Source organism: Ranitomeya imitator, chromosome 1 (genome assembly GCF_032444005.1).
Source record: "Ranitomeya imitator isolate aRanImi1 chromosome 1, aRanImi1.pri, whole genome shotgun sequence".
In the NCBI taxonomy this organism is placed as follows: Eukaryota; Metazoa; Chordata; class Amphibia; order Anura; family Dendrobatidae; genus Ranitomeya; species Ranitomeya imitator.
Genome location: NC_091282.1, coordinates 1,145,210,466 through 1,145,227,002, shown reverse-complemented (window position 1 = coordinate 1,145,227,002; position 16,537 = coordinate 1,145,210,466). Strand labels below are relative to the sequence as shown.

Genomic DNA, 16,537 nt, shown 5'->3' with positions numbered 1-16,537 from the left:
TCAAAGTGCATAAAAGGTTTTATTTCCATATATCATTTCCTAATACAAATGTGTGAAAATGCAGTTATATAAAAAGAAGTAGCACAGAACATCAGAGGATATTGCACATAAGGAAAAAAAAAAAGCATGAAACATAACACTGTCAAAAATGCAAAAAGAACCAGTGCACGAATTAAACAAAAGGAATAGTATTTAGGATGTTGTATTGAATTTGCAAGAGAAAGTCATTATAATAAGGCCAAAGCTGTGTGTAATGACAGAGGAAGGCACACAGTGCAATACAAGATTACCATACAAAAGCGCTGATAAAGTACTATAAAATGCACATCTTTTAGCCACTCCAAAAAGTTTCATGTTGAACAGTTGCGTAATAATAAAAAAAATAATACAATAGAGGAGAAATGTGAAAATGCTGGAGGGATAGCGACCAAAATGTAATTTAAGCAATTCGACAATAAAAAAAAAAACAACTATAAATATATTTTACTAGAAGTGGGGTGAAGATGGTAGCTTTTCTATAGAAAGTTATCTTTTCGAAGACATCCTCATTTACCCATGTTCTATTCGCAAACCCGTGACCTTTTTATGTGGCATTTGGTCTCCTGCAGGCACGAGGCTACTTGGCACCCCCTTTAAGCTATGCCCTATTCTGCTCCGGCAGAGGAGGATGACGTCATCGCATGAAGATCGGAGGCGCCGGACCCGGACCTGCGAAGCCCATCGGACCGGACAGCACCGGACCGCCCAGCACCAGACCGCCAATGGGTGAGTATAATCTAACTTGTTTTTCTTATCTTTCAGGTTACATCGGGGACTTATCTACAGCATTACAGAATGCTGTAGATAAGCCCCTAATGGTGGTGGCCACACTTTATGGGGCCAAAATGAGGTGTCAGATTCCCTTTAAAAAGTAGAGTTTGCAATACACAAGAAATCGCTGTTCTCTGAGCACAAAAGTCAAGTCCCCCGAATGCCCCATACACATGAGTGCATGTCAAGGCCAAGCGCTCAGGTGTTTTGAATTGGGAGAGAAGAGAAAGTGGCTACCATTAACCAAGACCTCTGTTAGTGGCTTATCTCCACTGAAAACAAAAGGATTAGTCATTGAAATTCCAATCGTCCATTTCTCTAACCCAGTGTTCCCCAACTCCGGGTCCTCAAGAGCCACCAACAGGTCATGTTTTCAGGATTTCCTTAGTATTGCACAGGTGATGGAATCCTTGCCTGTCCAGGTGATGCAATTATCACCTGTGCAATACAAAGGACATCTTGAAAACATGACCTGTTGGTGGCTCTTAAGGACCGGAGTTGGGGAACACTGCTCTAACCTGACATTATATGTAAGGTGAAAAGAGAGGCCCCCATTCCAATCAAAAGGTCAACAGATTCCACTGACTTTCATCTTATGTGTACAGGGGAGGTCTCTAGTGCATATAGACAGGAGTTTTGAAAGGTGGAGGTCCAGGTGCTGAGATCCCAACACATTGCTAAAATAAAGGAGCATAGCCCTCTTATCCTCCGAGACTAAAGACCGACAGATTATTAAGACAGTCTTTAGTCTTAGAGAAAGAGTATTCTCAGCTGAGCTCTTCAGCGTCTTCATTTTGACGATTGATGGGACTCATCAGCCAGACTTCCACAGATACGTCTGGCATTTCTCAATTGAATGGCAGACATTTTTAAAAAGTGCAGAGAATGACATTTCCACATACCGTATTTTTTGGACTATAAGACACACTTTTTTCCCACAAAATTTTTTAGGGAAAATGGGGGTGCGTCTTATAGTCGAATATACTTACAAGTGTAGCGGCAGCAGGAGTCGGGCAATTCTACGGCGGTCCGGCGCTGCAGTGCGATGATCATACTCCCTTCCCAGGCTGGTGCGGCAGGTTGGGCAGTGCTCTGTGAAAGCCCGGAGCCCCCCGCACATCCATTATTGCAATGTGGTGGCCTCTGGGAAAATGGCCGTCGGGGGCGGCGAATGCTCAGATGGAGATCTCAGCAACAAGATCTCGTCCTAAGATCTCGGGAGACGAGATCTCGGCACCAGAGATCTCGTTGCCAAGATCTCAATCTGAGCATGCACCGCCCACAGCAGCCATTTTCCCGGAGGCCACCACATCGCAGTAATGGATGTGCAGGGGGCTTTCACAAAATGCCAGCGGAGCCCCTGCACCACAGAGCACTGCGAACCTGCCGCACCAGCCTGGAATGGGATTTCCCAGACACCACCGCATCACAGCAATGGATGTTCGGGGGGCTCCAGGCTTTCAGAATATTTTGGCAGAATCTCAGCACCACCAAACCTGCCACACCAGTCTGGGATGGGAGTCATATCACTGGACCACCAAACACCCCCTGTGACCATGCTCCACCATTGCTGCCGATTCCCTCCCCCCCCCCCCCCCCCCACCCACCAAGCTGAATTCGTACTGTAAGATGGATCCCCATTTGACAATTTTTTCCCCCTATTTTCCTTCTGAAAATTTGGGGTGCATCTTATGGCCCAATGCATCTTATAGTCCGAAAAATGCGGTAAATTATAAGACTTTGTGTCAGATATATTTATTTTGTTAGGCGCTATTTTGCATTAACAATGGAGAGGCTAGGGAAGAGAAATTAAAGGAAAATTCTATAATTGCTATACAAAACAGAGAAGGAGGAAGGTGGTTTTATAGAGAATCAGTAAAGGAAGCTCATCTGACGTCATAGGCCAGTTGATGGAACCGCTTACAAGAGGTGCGCTGAAGGTTGAGATCACCCAGCGTACGTTATCTGCCATACGTTGTAATTGGGCCTTATATAACGTGGTGCTTCTACTTCCATTAATCTTCTTCATACACATACATGAGGATTCATCTAATCTTATTAAATAATATTAGACATCACCTTCCTCTGTAGCAATTCCCAATCATTACATGATAAACCTTCTGCTCTATCCCATGCTACCTAATCTTTACCCATGCATACTATACATCTTAAACATGAAAATTACCCCATAATTATCTGCCTTTTATTTCTCATTTAAAGTGTCATGAGTAAGCCACTTCATGATCTCTAAAGGAACACAGACATAATGCAAGAACTGTAAAATCCCTATTCTTTTCCTACTTACGATTAGCAGACAAATCAACAATGTCTTTCCACATACATAGTAACATAGTATATCGGAATATTCCCTGAAAAACATTACATTTAGCAAATTTTAGAACAACTTTGGTATTTAATTTTGGAATGTGTAGAGCTAGGCCAATACCCAATATTAAATGGAATCCATCACCAGGTTTTTGCTACCCTATCTGAGAGCAGCATCATGTATGGCTAGAGACTGATTCTAGGGATGTGTCACTTACTGTAGTGCTGCAGTTTTGGTAAAAACAAAACTGTTTAGCAGCTACAGATCTAGTAGTTCTCTACATGCGGAGAGCTGTATAACTCCGCCCACATCCCTGATTGGCTGCTTTCTGCATACACTGTGCATAGGCAGAAAGCTGCCTATCAGTGTGGAGGGCGTGGTTTGACTACTTGGCGGCAATTTAATAGTCCTCTAGTGATAATCTCCTGCAGATAAAACAGTAATTATATAAAAACTATAACAAGCAACCCAGTAAGTGATACATTGCTGAAATCAGGGGGTCTGCCCCTGCATTATGCTGATCTCAAATTAGGTAGCAAAATCCTGGTGACAGATTTTTTTTTTTGTTCAACATTAAAGGAGTTCTACTAAATCAACAAGAAATCCCTTCTCATCAGCCACTTGTCTGGAATTTTTGGATAGAGGAAGGGGAGTAGTAGTGGGTGCGCTACTATTCAATAGTATAACTGTTTTAGAGAATCATACTGGCATGCTTACCTTTTCACACACTATACATACACAAAATATATCCTTAAATATCACCATATACAGAAATTTGATCTATTATTGTGAGACTATATCATATTTGTAGATTGATATCTGTCTTTAGAAATATCCACTATAGTGCATGATCCAAAGGTTTAATCCGCGAGACCTAGTCAGGTGCTCAGCCTATTTTAGAGAAGATCCTAACCCTTTGGTGTCGGGACCTTCATCTTTATTTGGCTTATTGGGGTTAGATTGAATGAACTTGGCATACCAACCATACTTTACCAACTTTTTGCTGGCTTCATTCACCATATGGTGGGTTTCATTCACACATTTATTACACATTTTGTTAATGAACTCACTACACCCACTGGCTGTCTTCACTAGGAATAACTTCACTGCCCTAGACCCAAAAACAAAGGCCACAACTAACCAGTACTCTAAGGTGCTTGAACCCTTTCTGCAAATGGGCATCTCTTTTTTTTGAGGATATTGGTTTGGTTTATATTCTTAGTCATATTTCAATGGTCGTGAAAGAGTCAGACAGTGACTATAGGCAGATAATTGTTGGCTGAAAAATCGCTATTTCTACAGGCTCTCCTATACACTGGAACGCGAGGCCCGGCCAACCACTCGTGTGTTCTCTAAGGGTACCGTCACACAATACGATTTACCAACGATCACGACCAGCGATACGACCTGGCCGTGATCGTTGGTAAGTCGTAGTGTGGTCGCTGGAGAGCTGTCACACAGACAGCTCTCCAGCGACCAACGATGCCGAGGTCCCCGGGTAACCAGGGTAAACATCGGGTTACTAAGCGCAGGACCGCGCTTAGTAACCCGATGTTTACCCTGGTTACCAGCGTAAAAAAAACCAAACACTACATACTTACCTTCCGGTGTCTGTCCCTTGCCGTCTGCTTCCCGCACTCACTGACTGCCGGCTGTAAAGTGAAAGCACAGCACAGCGGTGACGTCACCGCTGTGCTCTGCTTTCAGTTTACGGCCGGCATTTTTTTTCTCTTCTGGAGGAGAGTTGATTTACATACCATATATCTTATAAAACACTGTTCTGCAAAAATCACATATTAAGAATGTAAAAAAACAAACAAAAAAACTTTGGTCAAATAAAGGCAAACAAACATTTAACATCACCAGGCCACAAGTCTGGACACAAACAACAAGAGAAAACTTTTTGCTTCAGTCTTCATTCTTCACTCTTCATCTTTTTGTCTCTTTTAAAAATGGATTCCATATAACATCCGGAGATCACACCCTTAATAAGGGCCCCAAGAAACCTCCAGGAGCCCCGATTGCACCTGCTTTGATTCGGCAATAAGCGATGGCTTCGCATGTGATTGTATAGATAAGAGACAACATAATCCTTCAATGTCCTACATCTGATGGACGAATACCTGACCGGTTACAGAGTTTGCCCTGCAAATGCCCCCGTAAAATTAGTAAATAAACGTATTTCTGCTTCTTACATGTTGGTCCAATATAATGAGTTAAATACTCTCTCATAGATAAATGATCAACATCTATCAGGTTTGCAGGTGGAGCGATATAGCACGTGATAAATAATAGTAGCAGCCTTTAACCCTTCACAATAAAGCCGAGTGTCCTTCACATAAGTCATGGCTGCGTTACTCTTTGGGAATGTGAACGTCTGTGCAGATGACACAGAAAGCTTGTAGGCTATAGTCTCACTGTGACGACACAAGCCCCGGCTCTGCCAAGACACAAAGGGGCAACCTGAAAGAGCAAAGAGAAATTCATGTTAATCTGCCGATTAGGAGACAAAACTACTCGTAAAATAAGGCACGAGTCGCCCTCTGTATAAAAAGAAAAGTAGTGGACAACCCCTTTAATTGGTCTCTGTATGATGGGTAAATAAACCACTTTTACTATTTTTATAATCTTTCCTCCAATTCACATTAGGGCTATGTGCACACGTTGCAGATTTGCTGCGGATCCGCAACGTTTTTTCCGCGCAGATTCGCTGCAGATCTGCAAGTCATTTACAGTACAATGTAAATCAATGGGAAAAACAAAATGCTGTTCCAATGGTGCGGAATTTTCCGCATGGAATCCGCAGCGGATTATTTTAAGTACCATGTAAATTCTTTCTGCAGATCTGCGTTTCTGCACCCATTCCATTATAGAAATACGCAGGGGTAAAAACGGATGAAATCTACACAGAATCCGCAAAAAAAAAAAAAAGTGCAGATTTTGACCTGCAGATTCTGCCAAGAGATGCTCCGTGCAGAAAATTCTGCAGGCAAATCTGCAATGTGTGCACATACCCCTAAACATGATTAGTAGTAAGGGTATCTAGAACATTGCACAATTTACGGTAACTTAAAAATGAACCCTTTGGCAATGACCATCGTACACGTAGGCTGAGCACACTCCACACAACACAGTTGCCAGCTGGCTTACAGCGGCTTTTGAAAGTATTCGCCCCCTTGGCTTTTTACCTATTTTGTCACATCACAACCTGTGTTTAAATATTTTTGTAATCCGATTTGTGTGTGATGTATCAGCACTAAATAGTCTAAGTTGGTGAAGTGAAGTGAGAAAAATATAGACATGAAATTAATTTATGGGATCAAATAACTAAAAATTGGCATGTGCATATGTATTCACCCCTTTTGCTATGAAACCCCTAAGCATTTCTGGTGCAAGCAATTACCTTTATAAGTCACATGCTTACTGAGAGGATGTCCCCCTGTGTGGAATCTAAGTATCACGTGGTCTGTCAGTATATATACTTTACCTTTCTTAAAGGCCGCACTAACCAAAAACCCTGAAGACCAAGGAGATCTCCAAACAAGTCACAAAGTCGTTGAGAAGAACAAGTCAGGGATTGAGTTATAAAAAAATATGCCAATCTCTTTTTATCCCCTGGAAGAGCATCAAATCCAATTATCATCAAATGGATACAACATGGTACCACAACAAACTTGCCAAGAAAGGGCCGCCCACCAAAACTTAGCCCGGGCAAGGAGGACATTAATCAGAGAGGCAGCACAGAGACCAAAGGTAACCCTGAAGGAGATGCAGAATTCCCAAGCACAGACTGGAGTATCTGTCCATACGACCACAATAAGCCGTACACTCCATAGAGGTGGCCTTTATGGAAGAGTGGGCAGAAAAAAGCCTTTACTTACACACAAAAATTGTAAGGCTCATTTTGAGTTTGCCAAAAGACAAGTCGGAGACTCTGCAAATGTATGAAGGAAGGTGCTCTGGTCAGCTGAGACCAAAATTGAACTTTTTGGCCATCAAACGTAAATGTTATGACTGGCGCCAAACCCACACAGCTCATGATCCAAACAACACCATCCCCAAAGTGATACATGGTGGTGGCAGCATCATGTCGTGAGGATGTGTTTTTCGGCTGCAGGGACAGGGAAAAATGGTCCAAGTTGAGAGAAAGATGGCTGGTGCGAATTACAGGGATATTCTTGAGCAAAACCTGTTTCAGTCTGTCAGTGATTTGAGACTGTGACGGAGGTTCACCTTCCAACAAGAATCTGTGGTCAGACTTGAAGATTGCTGTTCACCAGAGGAAACAATCTAACTTGAAGGAGCTGGAGCAGTTTTGTCTTGAGGAATGGGCAAAACTTCCAGTGGCAAGGTGTGGAAAGCTCATAGAGACTTATCCAAAGCGCCTTGCAGCTGTAATTGCTGCAAAGGGAGGCTCTACAAAGTACTGACTTTCGGGGGGTGACTAATTATGCACAGAGAAGTTATCCGATATCTTGTCCTATCTGTTTGCTTCACAAAAGAAAGAAATCCAAATGTGTTTTTTTTTTTTTTTTTTTTTTAACATGAACATGCATATACAATAAAAAAAAATCACCAGTAAAATTCCAGGTTTTAAGCCCTTTCTGCCAATGGACGTACTATTCCGTCCATGTGGGGTGGGCCCTACTTCCCAAGGACGGAATAGTACGTCCAGCGCGATCGGCCGCGCTCACGGGTGTCAGCTGCCTATCGCTGCTGACATCCGGCACTATGTGCCAGGAGCGGTCACGGACCGCCCCCGGCACATTAACCCCTGGCACACCGCGATCAAAGATGATCGCGATGTGCCGGCGGTACAGGGGAGCTCCCCGCAGGGAGGTGGCTCCCTGCGGGCTTCTCTGAGCCCCCCGCAGCAACGCGATGTGATCGCGTTGCTGCAAGGGTCTTACCTCCCTTCCTTCCTGCCTGCTCCAGCCCCGGATCCAAGATGGCCGCGGCATCCGGGTCCTGCAGGGAGGGAGGTGGCTTCACAGAGCCTGCTCAGAGCAGGCACTGTGAAGCCTGCAGCACTGTAAGTCAGATCAGTGATCTGACAGAGTGCTATGCAAACTGTCAGATCATTGATCTGTGATGTCCCCCCCTGGGACAAAATAAAGTAAAAAAAAAAATTTCCAAATGTGTAAAAAAAAATATTCCTAAATAATGAAAAAAAATATATATATTATTCCCATAAATACATTTCATCTAAATAAAAATAAAAAAAACAATAAAAGTACACATATTTAGTATCGCATCCGTAACGACCCAACCCATAAAACTGGCCCACTAGTTAACCCCTTCAGTAAACACCGTAAGAAAAAAAAAAAAAAAACGAGGCAAAAAACAACGCTTTATTATCATACCGCCGAACAAAAAGTGGAATAACACGCGATCAAAAAGACAGATATAAATAACCATGGTACCGCTGAAAACGTCATCTTGTCCCGCAAAAAACGAGCCGCCATACAGCATCATCAGCAAAAAAATAAAAAAGTTATAGTCCTGAGAATAAAACGGTGCAAAAATAATTATTTTTTCTGTAAAATAGTTTTTATTGTATAAAAGCGCCAAAACATAAAAAAAATGATATAAATGAGGTGTTGCTGTAATCGTACTGACCCGAAGAATAAACCTGCTTTATCAATTTTACCAAACGCAGAACGGTATAAACGCCTCCCCCAAAAGAAATTCATGAATAGCTGGTTTTTGGTCATCTTCCTCACAAAAATTGGAATAAAAAGCGATCAAAAAATGTCACGTGCCCGAAAATGTAACCAATAAAAACGTCAACTCGTCCCGCAAAAAAACAAGACCTCACATGACTCTGTGGACCAAAATATGGAAAAATTATAGCTCTCAAAATGTGGTAACGCAAAAAATATTTTTTGCAATAAAAATCGTCTTTCAGTGTGTGACGGCTGCCAATCATAAAAATCCGCTAAAAAAACTCGCTATAAAAGTAAATCAAACCCCCCTTCATCACCCCCTTAGTTAGGGAAAAATTAAAAAATTTAAAAAATGTATTTATTTCCATTCTCCCATTAGGGCTAGGGTTAGGGCTAGGGTTAGGGCTACAGTTAGGGTTGGGGCTAAAGTTAGGATTAGGGTTTGGATTACATTTACGGTTGGGAATAGGGTTGGGATTAGGGTTAGGGGTGTGGTTAGGGTTACTGTTGGGATTAGGGTTAGGGGTGTGTTTGGATTAGGGTTTCAGTTATAATTGGGGGGTTTCCACTGTTTAGGCACATCAGGGGCTCTCCAAACGCGACATGGCGTCCTATCTCAATTCCAGCCAATTCTGCGTTGAAAAAGTAAAACAGTGCTCCTTCCCTTCCGAGCTCTCCCGTGTGCCCAAACAGGGGTTTACCCCCAACATATGGGGTATCAGCGTACTCAGGACAAATTGGACAACAACTTTTTTGGGGTCCAATTTCTCCTGTTACTCTTGGGAAAATACAAAACTGAGGGCTAAAAAATAATTTTTGTAGGAAAAAAAGGATTTTTTATTTTCACGGCTCTGCGATATAAACTGTAGCGAAACACTTGGGGATTCAAAGTTCTCACAACACATCTAGATAAGTTCCTTGGGGGGTCTAGTTTCCAATATGGGGTCACTTGTGGGGGGTTTCTACTGTTTAGGTACATATGGGGCTCTGCAAACGCAATGTGACGCCTGCAGACCAATCCATCTAAGTCTGCATTCCAAATGATGCTCCTTCCCTTCCGAGCTCTGCCATGCACTCAAACGGTAGTTTCCCCCCCACATATCGGGTATCAGCGTACTCAGGACAAATTGGACAACAATATTTAGGGTCCAATTTCTCCTGTTACCCTTGGAAAAATACAAAACTGGGGGCTAAAAAATAATTTTTGTAGAAAAAAAAATATTTTTTATTGGCGCGGCTCTGCGTTATAAACTGTAGTGAAACACTTAGGGGTTCAAAGCTCTCACATCATATCTAGATGAGTTCCTTAGGGGGTCTACTTTCCAAAATGGTGTCACTTGTGGGGGGTTTCTACTGTTTAGGTACATTAGGGGCTCTGCAAACGCAATGTGACGCCTGCAGACCATTCCATCTAAGTCTGCATTCCAAATGGCGCTCCTTCCCTTCCGAGCCCTCCCATGTGCCCAAACGGTGGGTCCCCCCCCCCCCACATATGGGGTATCAGCGCACTCAGGACAAATTGGACAACAACTTTTGGGGTCCAATTTCTCCTGTTACCCTCGGGAAAATACAAAACGGGGGGCTAAAAAATAATTTTTGTGGAAAAAAATGTTTGTTTTATTTTTACGGCTCTGCATTATAAACTTCTGTGAAGCCCTTGGTGGGTCAAAGTGCTCACCACACATCTAGATAAGTTCCTTAGTGGGTCTACTTTCCAAAATGGTGTCACTTGTGGGGGGTTTCAATGTTTAGGCACATCAGTGGCTCTCCAAACGCAACATGGCGTCCCATCTCAATTCCTGTCAATTTTGCATTGAAAAGTCAAATGGCGCTCCTTCCCTTCCGAGCTCTCCCATGCGCCCAAACAGTGGTTTACACCCACATATGGGGTATCAGCGTACTCGGGACAAATTGTACAACAACTTTTGGGGTCCAATTTCTTCTCTTACCCTTGGGAAAATAAAAAATTGGGGGCGAAAAGATATTTTTTGTGAAAAAAAAAATGATTTTTTATTTTTACGGTTCTGCATTATAAACTTCTGTGAAGCACTTGGTGGGTCAAAGTGCTCACCACACCTCTAGATAAGTTCCTTAGTGGGTCTACTTTCCAAAATGGTGTCACTTGTGGGGGGTTTCAATGCTTAGGCTCATCAGTGGCTCTCCAAACGCAACATGGCGTCCCATCTCAATTCCAGTCAATTTTGCGTTGAAAAATCAAATGGCGCTCCTTCGCTTCCGAGCTCTGTCATGCGCCCAAACAGTGGTTTACCCCCACATGTCGGGTATCGGCGTACTCAGGACAAATTGTACAACAACGTTTGGGGTCCATTTTCTCCTGTTATCCTTGGTAAAATAAAACAAATTGGAGCTGAAGTAAATTTTTGGTGAAAAAAAGTTAAATGTTCATTTTTATTTAAACATTCCAAAAATTCCTGTGAAACACCTGAAGGGTTAATAAACTTCTTGAATGTGGTTTTGAGCAACTTGAGAGGTGCAGTTTTTAGAATGGTGTCACACTTGGGTATTTTCTATCATATAGACCCCTCAAAATGACTTCAAATGATATGTGGTCCCTAAAAAAAATGGTGTTGTAAAAATGAGAAAGTGCTGGTCAACTTTTAACCCTTTTCAAAATTTTCGCCAAATTTCCATTTTTTTCACAAATAAACGCAGGTAATATCAAAGCAATTTTACCACTATCATGAAGTACAATATGTCTCGAGAAAACAATGTCAGAATCACCGGGATCCGTTGAAGCGTTCCAGAGTTATAACCTCATAAAGGGACAGTGGTCAGAATTGTAAAAATTGGCCCGCTCCATAACGTGCAAACCACCCTTGGGGGTAAAGGGGTTAAAGATCTCAAAACATGAAAAATGCTAAGGGTGATTAATACTTTCGCAAATTACTGTATACAACTGACACATAAAAGTCACTGCTGCTGTCACAGTCGGCCCTGATTGCAACAGATCAGCCTTATAGATGCTAAAAGGTTCAAGTCCCCTATGAAGTCTAATAAAAATAAAAAATATATATAAAAAAAAGTTTTAATTGCCTCCCTTTTCCTGTAATACAAAAATCTAAATCTAAATAATAAAAAATATATTTGGCATTGCCATGTGTGTAAAAGTCTGAACTAATAAAATATACAAATCTTTTTCCTATACTATGAGCACTAAAGGAGTGACGAAGATTAAAATGGCAGAATCGCTGTTTTGGCTACATCACCTCTCAAATAAAAGATTAAAAATGAAGGATCAAAAACATGAAACCAAGAATAAATACATCCTGCGCCACAAAAAAAAAAAAAAATTCTTCCTTTCAGAATATGGAGGCTTAAGTCAATTTTTTTTATAAAAAGGTGGTAAAAAAACAATTCAGAACACTGTCCATACAAATAAAATATAGGCTGGAGAAAGGAAAGCATATACATTTAATGTCATCTACAACAGTCTCAATTCATGACACCAATGCTTGAGAAACTTGGCTTTACTGGTTATAGAAAAAAAGCTAAAAAAAAAAATCAGATCATTTCACATAAATTAAGTCTTCATAAATATTCCAGTTTCAGCACCATGCCTCACAATAGCTCAATAGAACAAACAGACCCAGTGCGAACATATATCGAAAGATTCCATGAACATTGGGGCAATCAGGCTTAGAGCTCCTTCTCACAGAGTTCGGCCATTCCTTTGCACCTGTAGAAGGGTTACATGGGATGCGAAATATCCGTAGTGCCAACTCTGAGCTCTAAGTGCGATTGCCCCAATGTTCATGGAATCTTTCCATATGGAATAACAGCAATATGAAAATTATCTGGTGAATGGCATATAGATTTTCTGGACATAAATGTAATAAATTAAAAGTGAACCTGACAGCTGATCCATGCTGCCCGATCCACAGGAAGCATGTATCTGACATTGGCTACACGATTCCAGCCAGGTATGTTTAACTCTGAAACCTCAACATTTCAGAGAAAAACATAGTTTAATAGCAGCCGATGACCGTGCCACACAGGAGACCTGTCGTCAGGTGGTTCCTTGAAGCTTCTCCCCTCCAGCTGCCCTGGAGAGACAGGTTTCCTCCTACGTGTGTATAAAGAAAGACCTGTCGCTCAAGGGCAGTGGATGGGGAGAAGCTGCCGGGGCCCCGCCTGTCTTGACTAGTCTGCAGACTGGCTCGGCAGCTATTAAACTAGTTTTTCCATGAAAAAACACTGCAGCGTTTCAGAACTAAACATATATGGCTTGAATCATGCACGCACTATCTGATACATGCTGTCCATCGATTGGGCAGCATGTATCATCTGTCAGATTCCTTTTTAAGTACTTACTAAAAGTAGTTTTACTGACCTGTGTCCATTCATTTGTTTGAGGGTCATAAGCCTCCACATTATTAAGATAACTCTGTCCATCATATCCACCAACAGCATACAGTCTGTCGCCCAACAGACAGACACCCACTGCATCCCGGCTAATACTCATGGAGGCTACTGAAGTCCACATGTCTGTCTTGGGATCATACCTATAATAGAAGCATATGTAGTTAACCTGTCTATACTCAGAGCCATAACTGAAACGTACGGTCAAGGTCTACAGCCCTCAGTATAAGGTGAGGTCTTTTATAGACACATTCTTGAGAGCCATCGTTCTGGTGGCACTAGTCTTTAATAGTCGATGGTTATCTTATAGGAGTTGTTTCATGAGGACAACCACACTATATATCTGTACACACTTCTTTGAAACGCTGAGGTGTAAAGATATTTGAGAAGCTGACTGAGGATCATGTGTCTACTCTGACTAGTCCGATGTGGTAACTGGCCTGCTTCTCCCCACCCTGCTCCACCTGACTGACAGGACTCTCCCTGTGTGTCTACACCGAAACGTACGTAGGGACTCCAGGCGCCACGGTATATTTCTGGTAAACATCTACCCAATACCATTTACCCCTTTCATTTGTTTATCTCTGTTCTGTGACACACCACATGGTTCATAGTTACGGTACCTTATTTTGCACTTTGCATCACTGTTTATTATTTAACATTCCTATTTTCTGTGTCACGCTTCATTTGCGGGTTTCAGTTATAATTTACTGCATTTATTTACTATGCCTGTAATATTACTGGTGGCACCATCTTTTGGCTATCATGGATTTTACTTATGGTAATTACATTGTCTTTTTATTGAGTTGTTAGTAAAAATTACTTTTTAGTTTACTACTTTTTGTATTTTGGTTATTCACACCTTCTCTCTATATGATTTCTATCTTGTGCTGTAGAACCATAACTTTTTGTCTTATATTTTTCACAATTGTTTAGTTTTGCATTTCACATGATGCAATCCACTCATCTCAAGGAGATACACATAGTCCTGGGCTGGATTCTCAGATGTGTTTACACTGCAGCGTTTCCGTGAAAGACGTTCCTGCCTGTAATCAAACCGACAGTGTCAGATTCACACTACCCATCGTTTGGGCAGCGTGAAGGTAATGACAATTCCCTTTAAAGTATTAAAGAGAATAGCTAATATGTAATGCTACGTTTACTTTTGCACTGGCCACAAATGTATGGCCTGATTCTAAATTCCCTGGTGAGAACAGGTGATCATCTGGAATTAGAGGAGATGGACCACCTGAGGCGATGAGTTGCCTTCTTTTTAACAAGTGAGTGCCTCGCTAAGCGAGGACACAAGCAAATACGTGGAGAGTAGATCTACGAATGGAGATAGTTACCTTTCCACACAGTCTGAAAGTCGAGAAGCTAAATTTGTTGCTGGTGTATCATGTCCCCCAATGGCATAGAGGAAACCATTCCATGTGGCTACCCCAACTCCCCCTCTTCTTTTAGACATCTGGGAGCATAAAGTCCACTTATTGGTGTGAGGATCAAAGCATTCTACAGACTTGAGGCAAGAACTTCCATCCCGACCACCCACTGCATAAAGTCTGGAAAACAAGCAAATCAAGATGTGATATTTCTTGAAAGAATCACAAATGTTCTAAACAAAAACAAAACAAAAAAACCCTCATTTAAATAAACATGAAATATGCTTTTAAACTTTCATTGCAAGAACAACGTAACTGGTTCCTCAAAGATTTTTTACTTCTATTTTATTCAGGTACTTGGCGTAAATTAAACAATGAATTCCCCTTTATATTTGTGATCAGACACAAAATTACATAAACTAGGCAGATTTTGACTTGAGATTTTGAAATCTTAAATTGAACCTGATGATTTACTCACTTTCCGCCCAGGACCGCTACCCCGACTGTGCTTCTTGGATTTGATATACTTGCAACAAAGTTCCATTGCCTAGCCTGAGGATCCCACCGCTCCACTGTATTAAGGTAGCTCCAACCATCATGGCCTCCAACAGCATACATAGGACCTTCTAAAACTGCAACACCTAATATAACAAAGAGATAAGCAGGTGCCTATTTATTAAATGAATATATTATACAGATATATACAGATCTTGAACCTGGACTGTAGCCCATGAAGGCAAGGCATCATAAAAGGCAGAGTCCACTATTCAACACCAAATTTTGGTTAGTATAATATCTGGATATCTGTGCTTACCGAGACCGTGCCGATGTGTAGACATTGGTGGCATGACACTCCATGTTTTGGTTTTCGGATTGTAACATTCAACACTATTCAATGTCTTCAGTCCGTCCCTTCCACCAACAACATACAGTTTGTCATCTAACACTGCAACTCCGAACTGCAGCCTACGTCCATTCATTGTTGCTACTGGTGTCCACAAGTTGGTCCGCAGATCATACTTTTCAATACTAGTAGCTCCTAGATATCAAAAAGTTATATTTGTTATGACAATGCATGCGTCTTTATCATATACTATACTACTATGCAGGGCCGGACTGGGACTAAAATTCAGCCCGGGCATTTGAAGTTACACAGGCCCACTTGTCACATGGTGACTGTATAATATCTTTGTACACTTGTAGGCATGGCCGGTTTTAGGCAAAGTTTATAATGGGGCCCCAAATGCTAACATATTGAACATCACACAAAAGCATTTCGGTTGTATTTACATGCGCTGAGTTCAGGCCGCTAAATGAGTTTGATTGACAATACTGAAGTTGTTCAACGCTTGTTTCCCGGCCCCTTTCCACCAGCTGAGGAATAATGATGGGACAGAACGATCACTAATAGATCAGATTACCATAAAGTATCATGTTATCAGCAGCACATCTACAGTTTACACCGGCGACGTGCTGCTGAGAACAATGATTTTTGTTCTGGCAAAAACAATCTAAATAATATGCAGCATTTTACTTGTTTAGTAAAATATACCCCATAGTCCTCCATATGTTATAATGTGCACCACAGTCCTCCATATAGTATAATACACTCCTCATAGTCCTCCATATAGCATAATACACTCCTCATAGTGCTCCATATAGTATATTGAACCGCCATAGTCATCCATGTAGTACAATTCACTTCCCATAGTATAATGCACGCCATAGTTCTTTATACAGTATAACGTATTCCCCATAGTCCTCGATACAGTATAATGCAGCCCACATATAGTATAATGCAACCACCCCACAGAGTATAATGCAACAACCCCACAGAGTATAATGTAACCCCCCATAGAATATAATGCAGCCCTCCTCATAGTTTAATGCAGCCCCCTCAAAGTATGATGCAATCACCACTCATAGAATATAAATATAATACAGCCCCCCGTAGAATATAATGTAGCCCCGAA

The 16,537-nt window shown here is 41.6% G+C and overlaps 1 protein-coding gene across 4 annotated transcripts in view; it reads right to left on the bottom strand.

The window, feature by feature from the left end:
- Nucleotides 1–16,537, bottom strand: part of KLHL5 (kelch like family member 5) — a 128,035-nt gene continuing 111,498 nt past the window's right edge. For all 4 annotated transcript variants that reach the window (XM_069744589.1, XM_069744590.1, XM_069744591.1 and 1 more), the window contains 5 exons: nt 15,379–15,603; nt 15,043–15,205; nt 14,532–14,744; nt 13,154–13,325; nt 1–5,599 (listed from right to left, as the gene is read on the bottom strand). In XM_069744589.1, the coding sequence (XP_069600690.1) occupies nt 5,543–5,599; nt 13,154–13,325; nt 14,532–14,744; nt 15,043–15,205; nt 15,379–15,603 (830 nt within the window). In that variant the 3' untranslated portion in view covers nt 1–5,542. The remainder of the gene's footprint in view (nt 5,600–13,153; nt 13,326–14,531; nt 14,745–15,042; nt 15,206–15,378; nt 15,604–16,537) is intronic.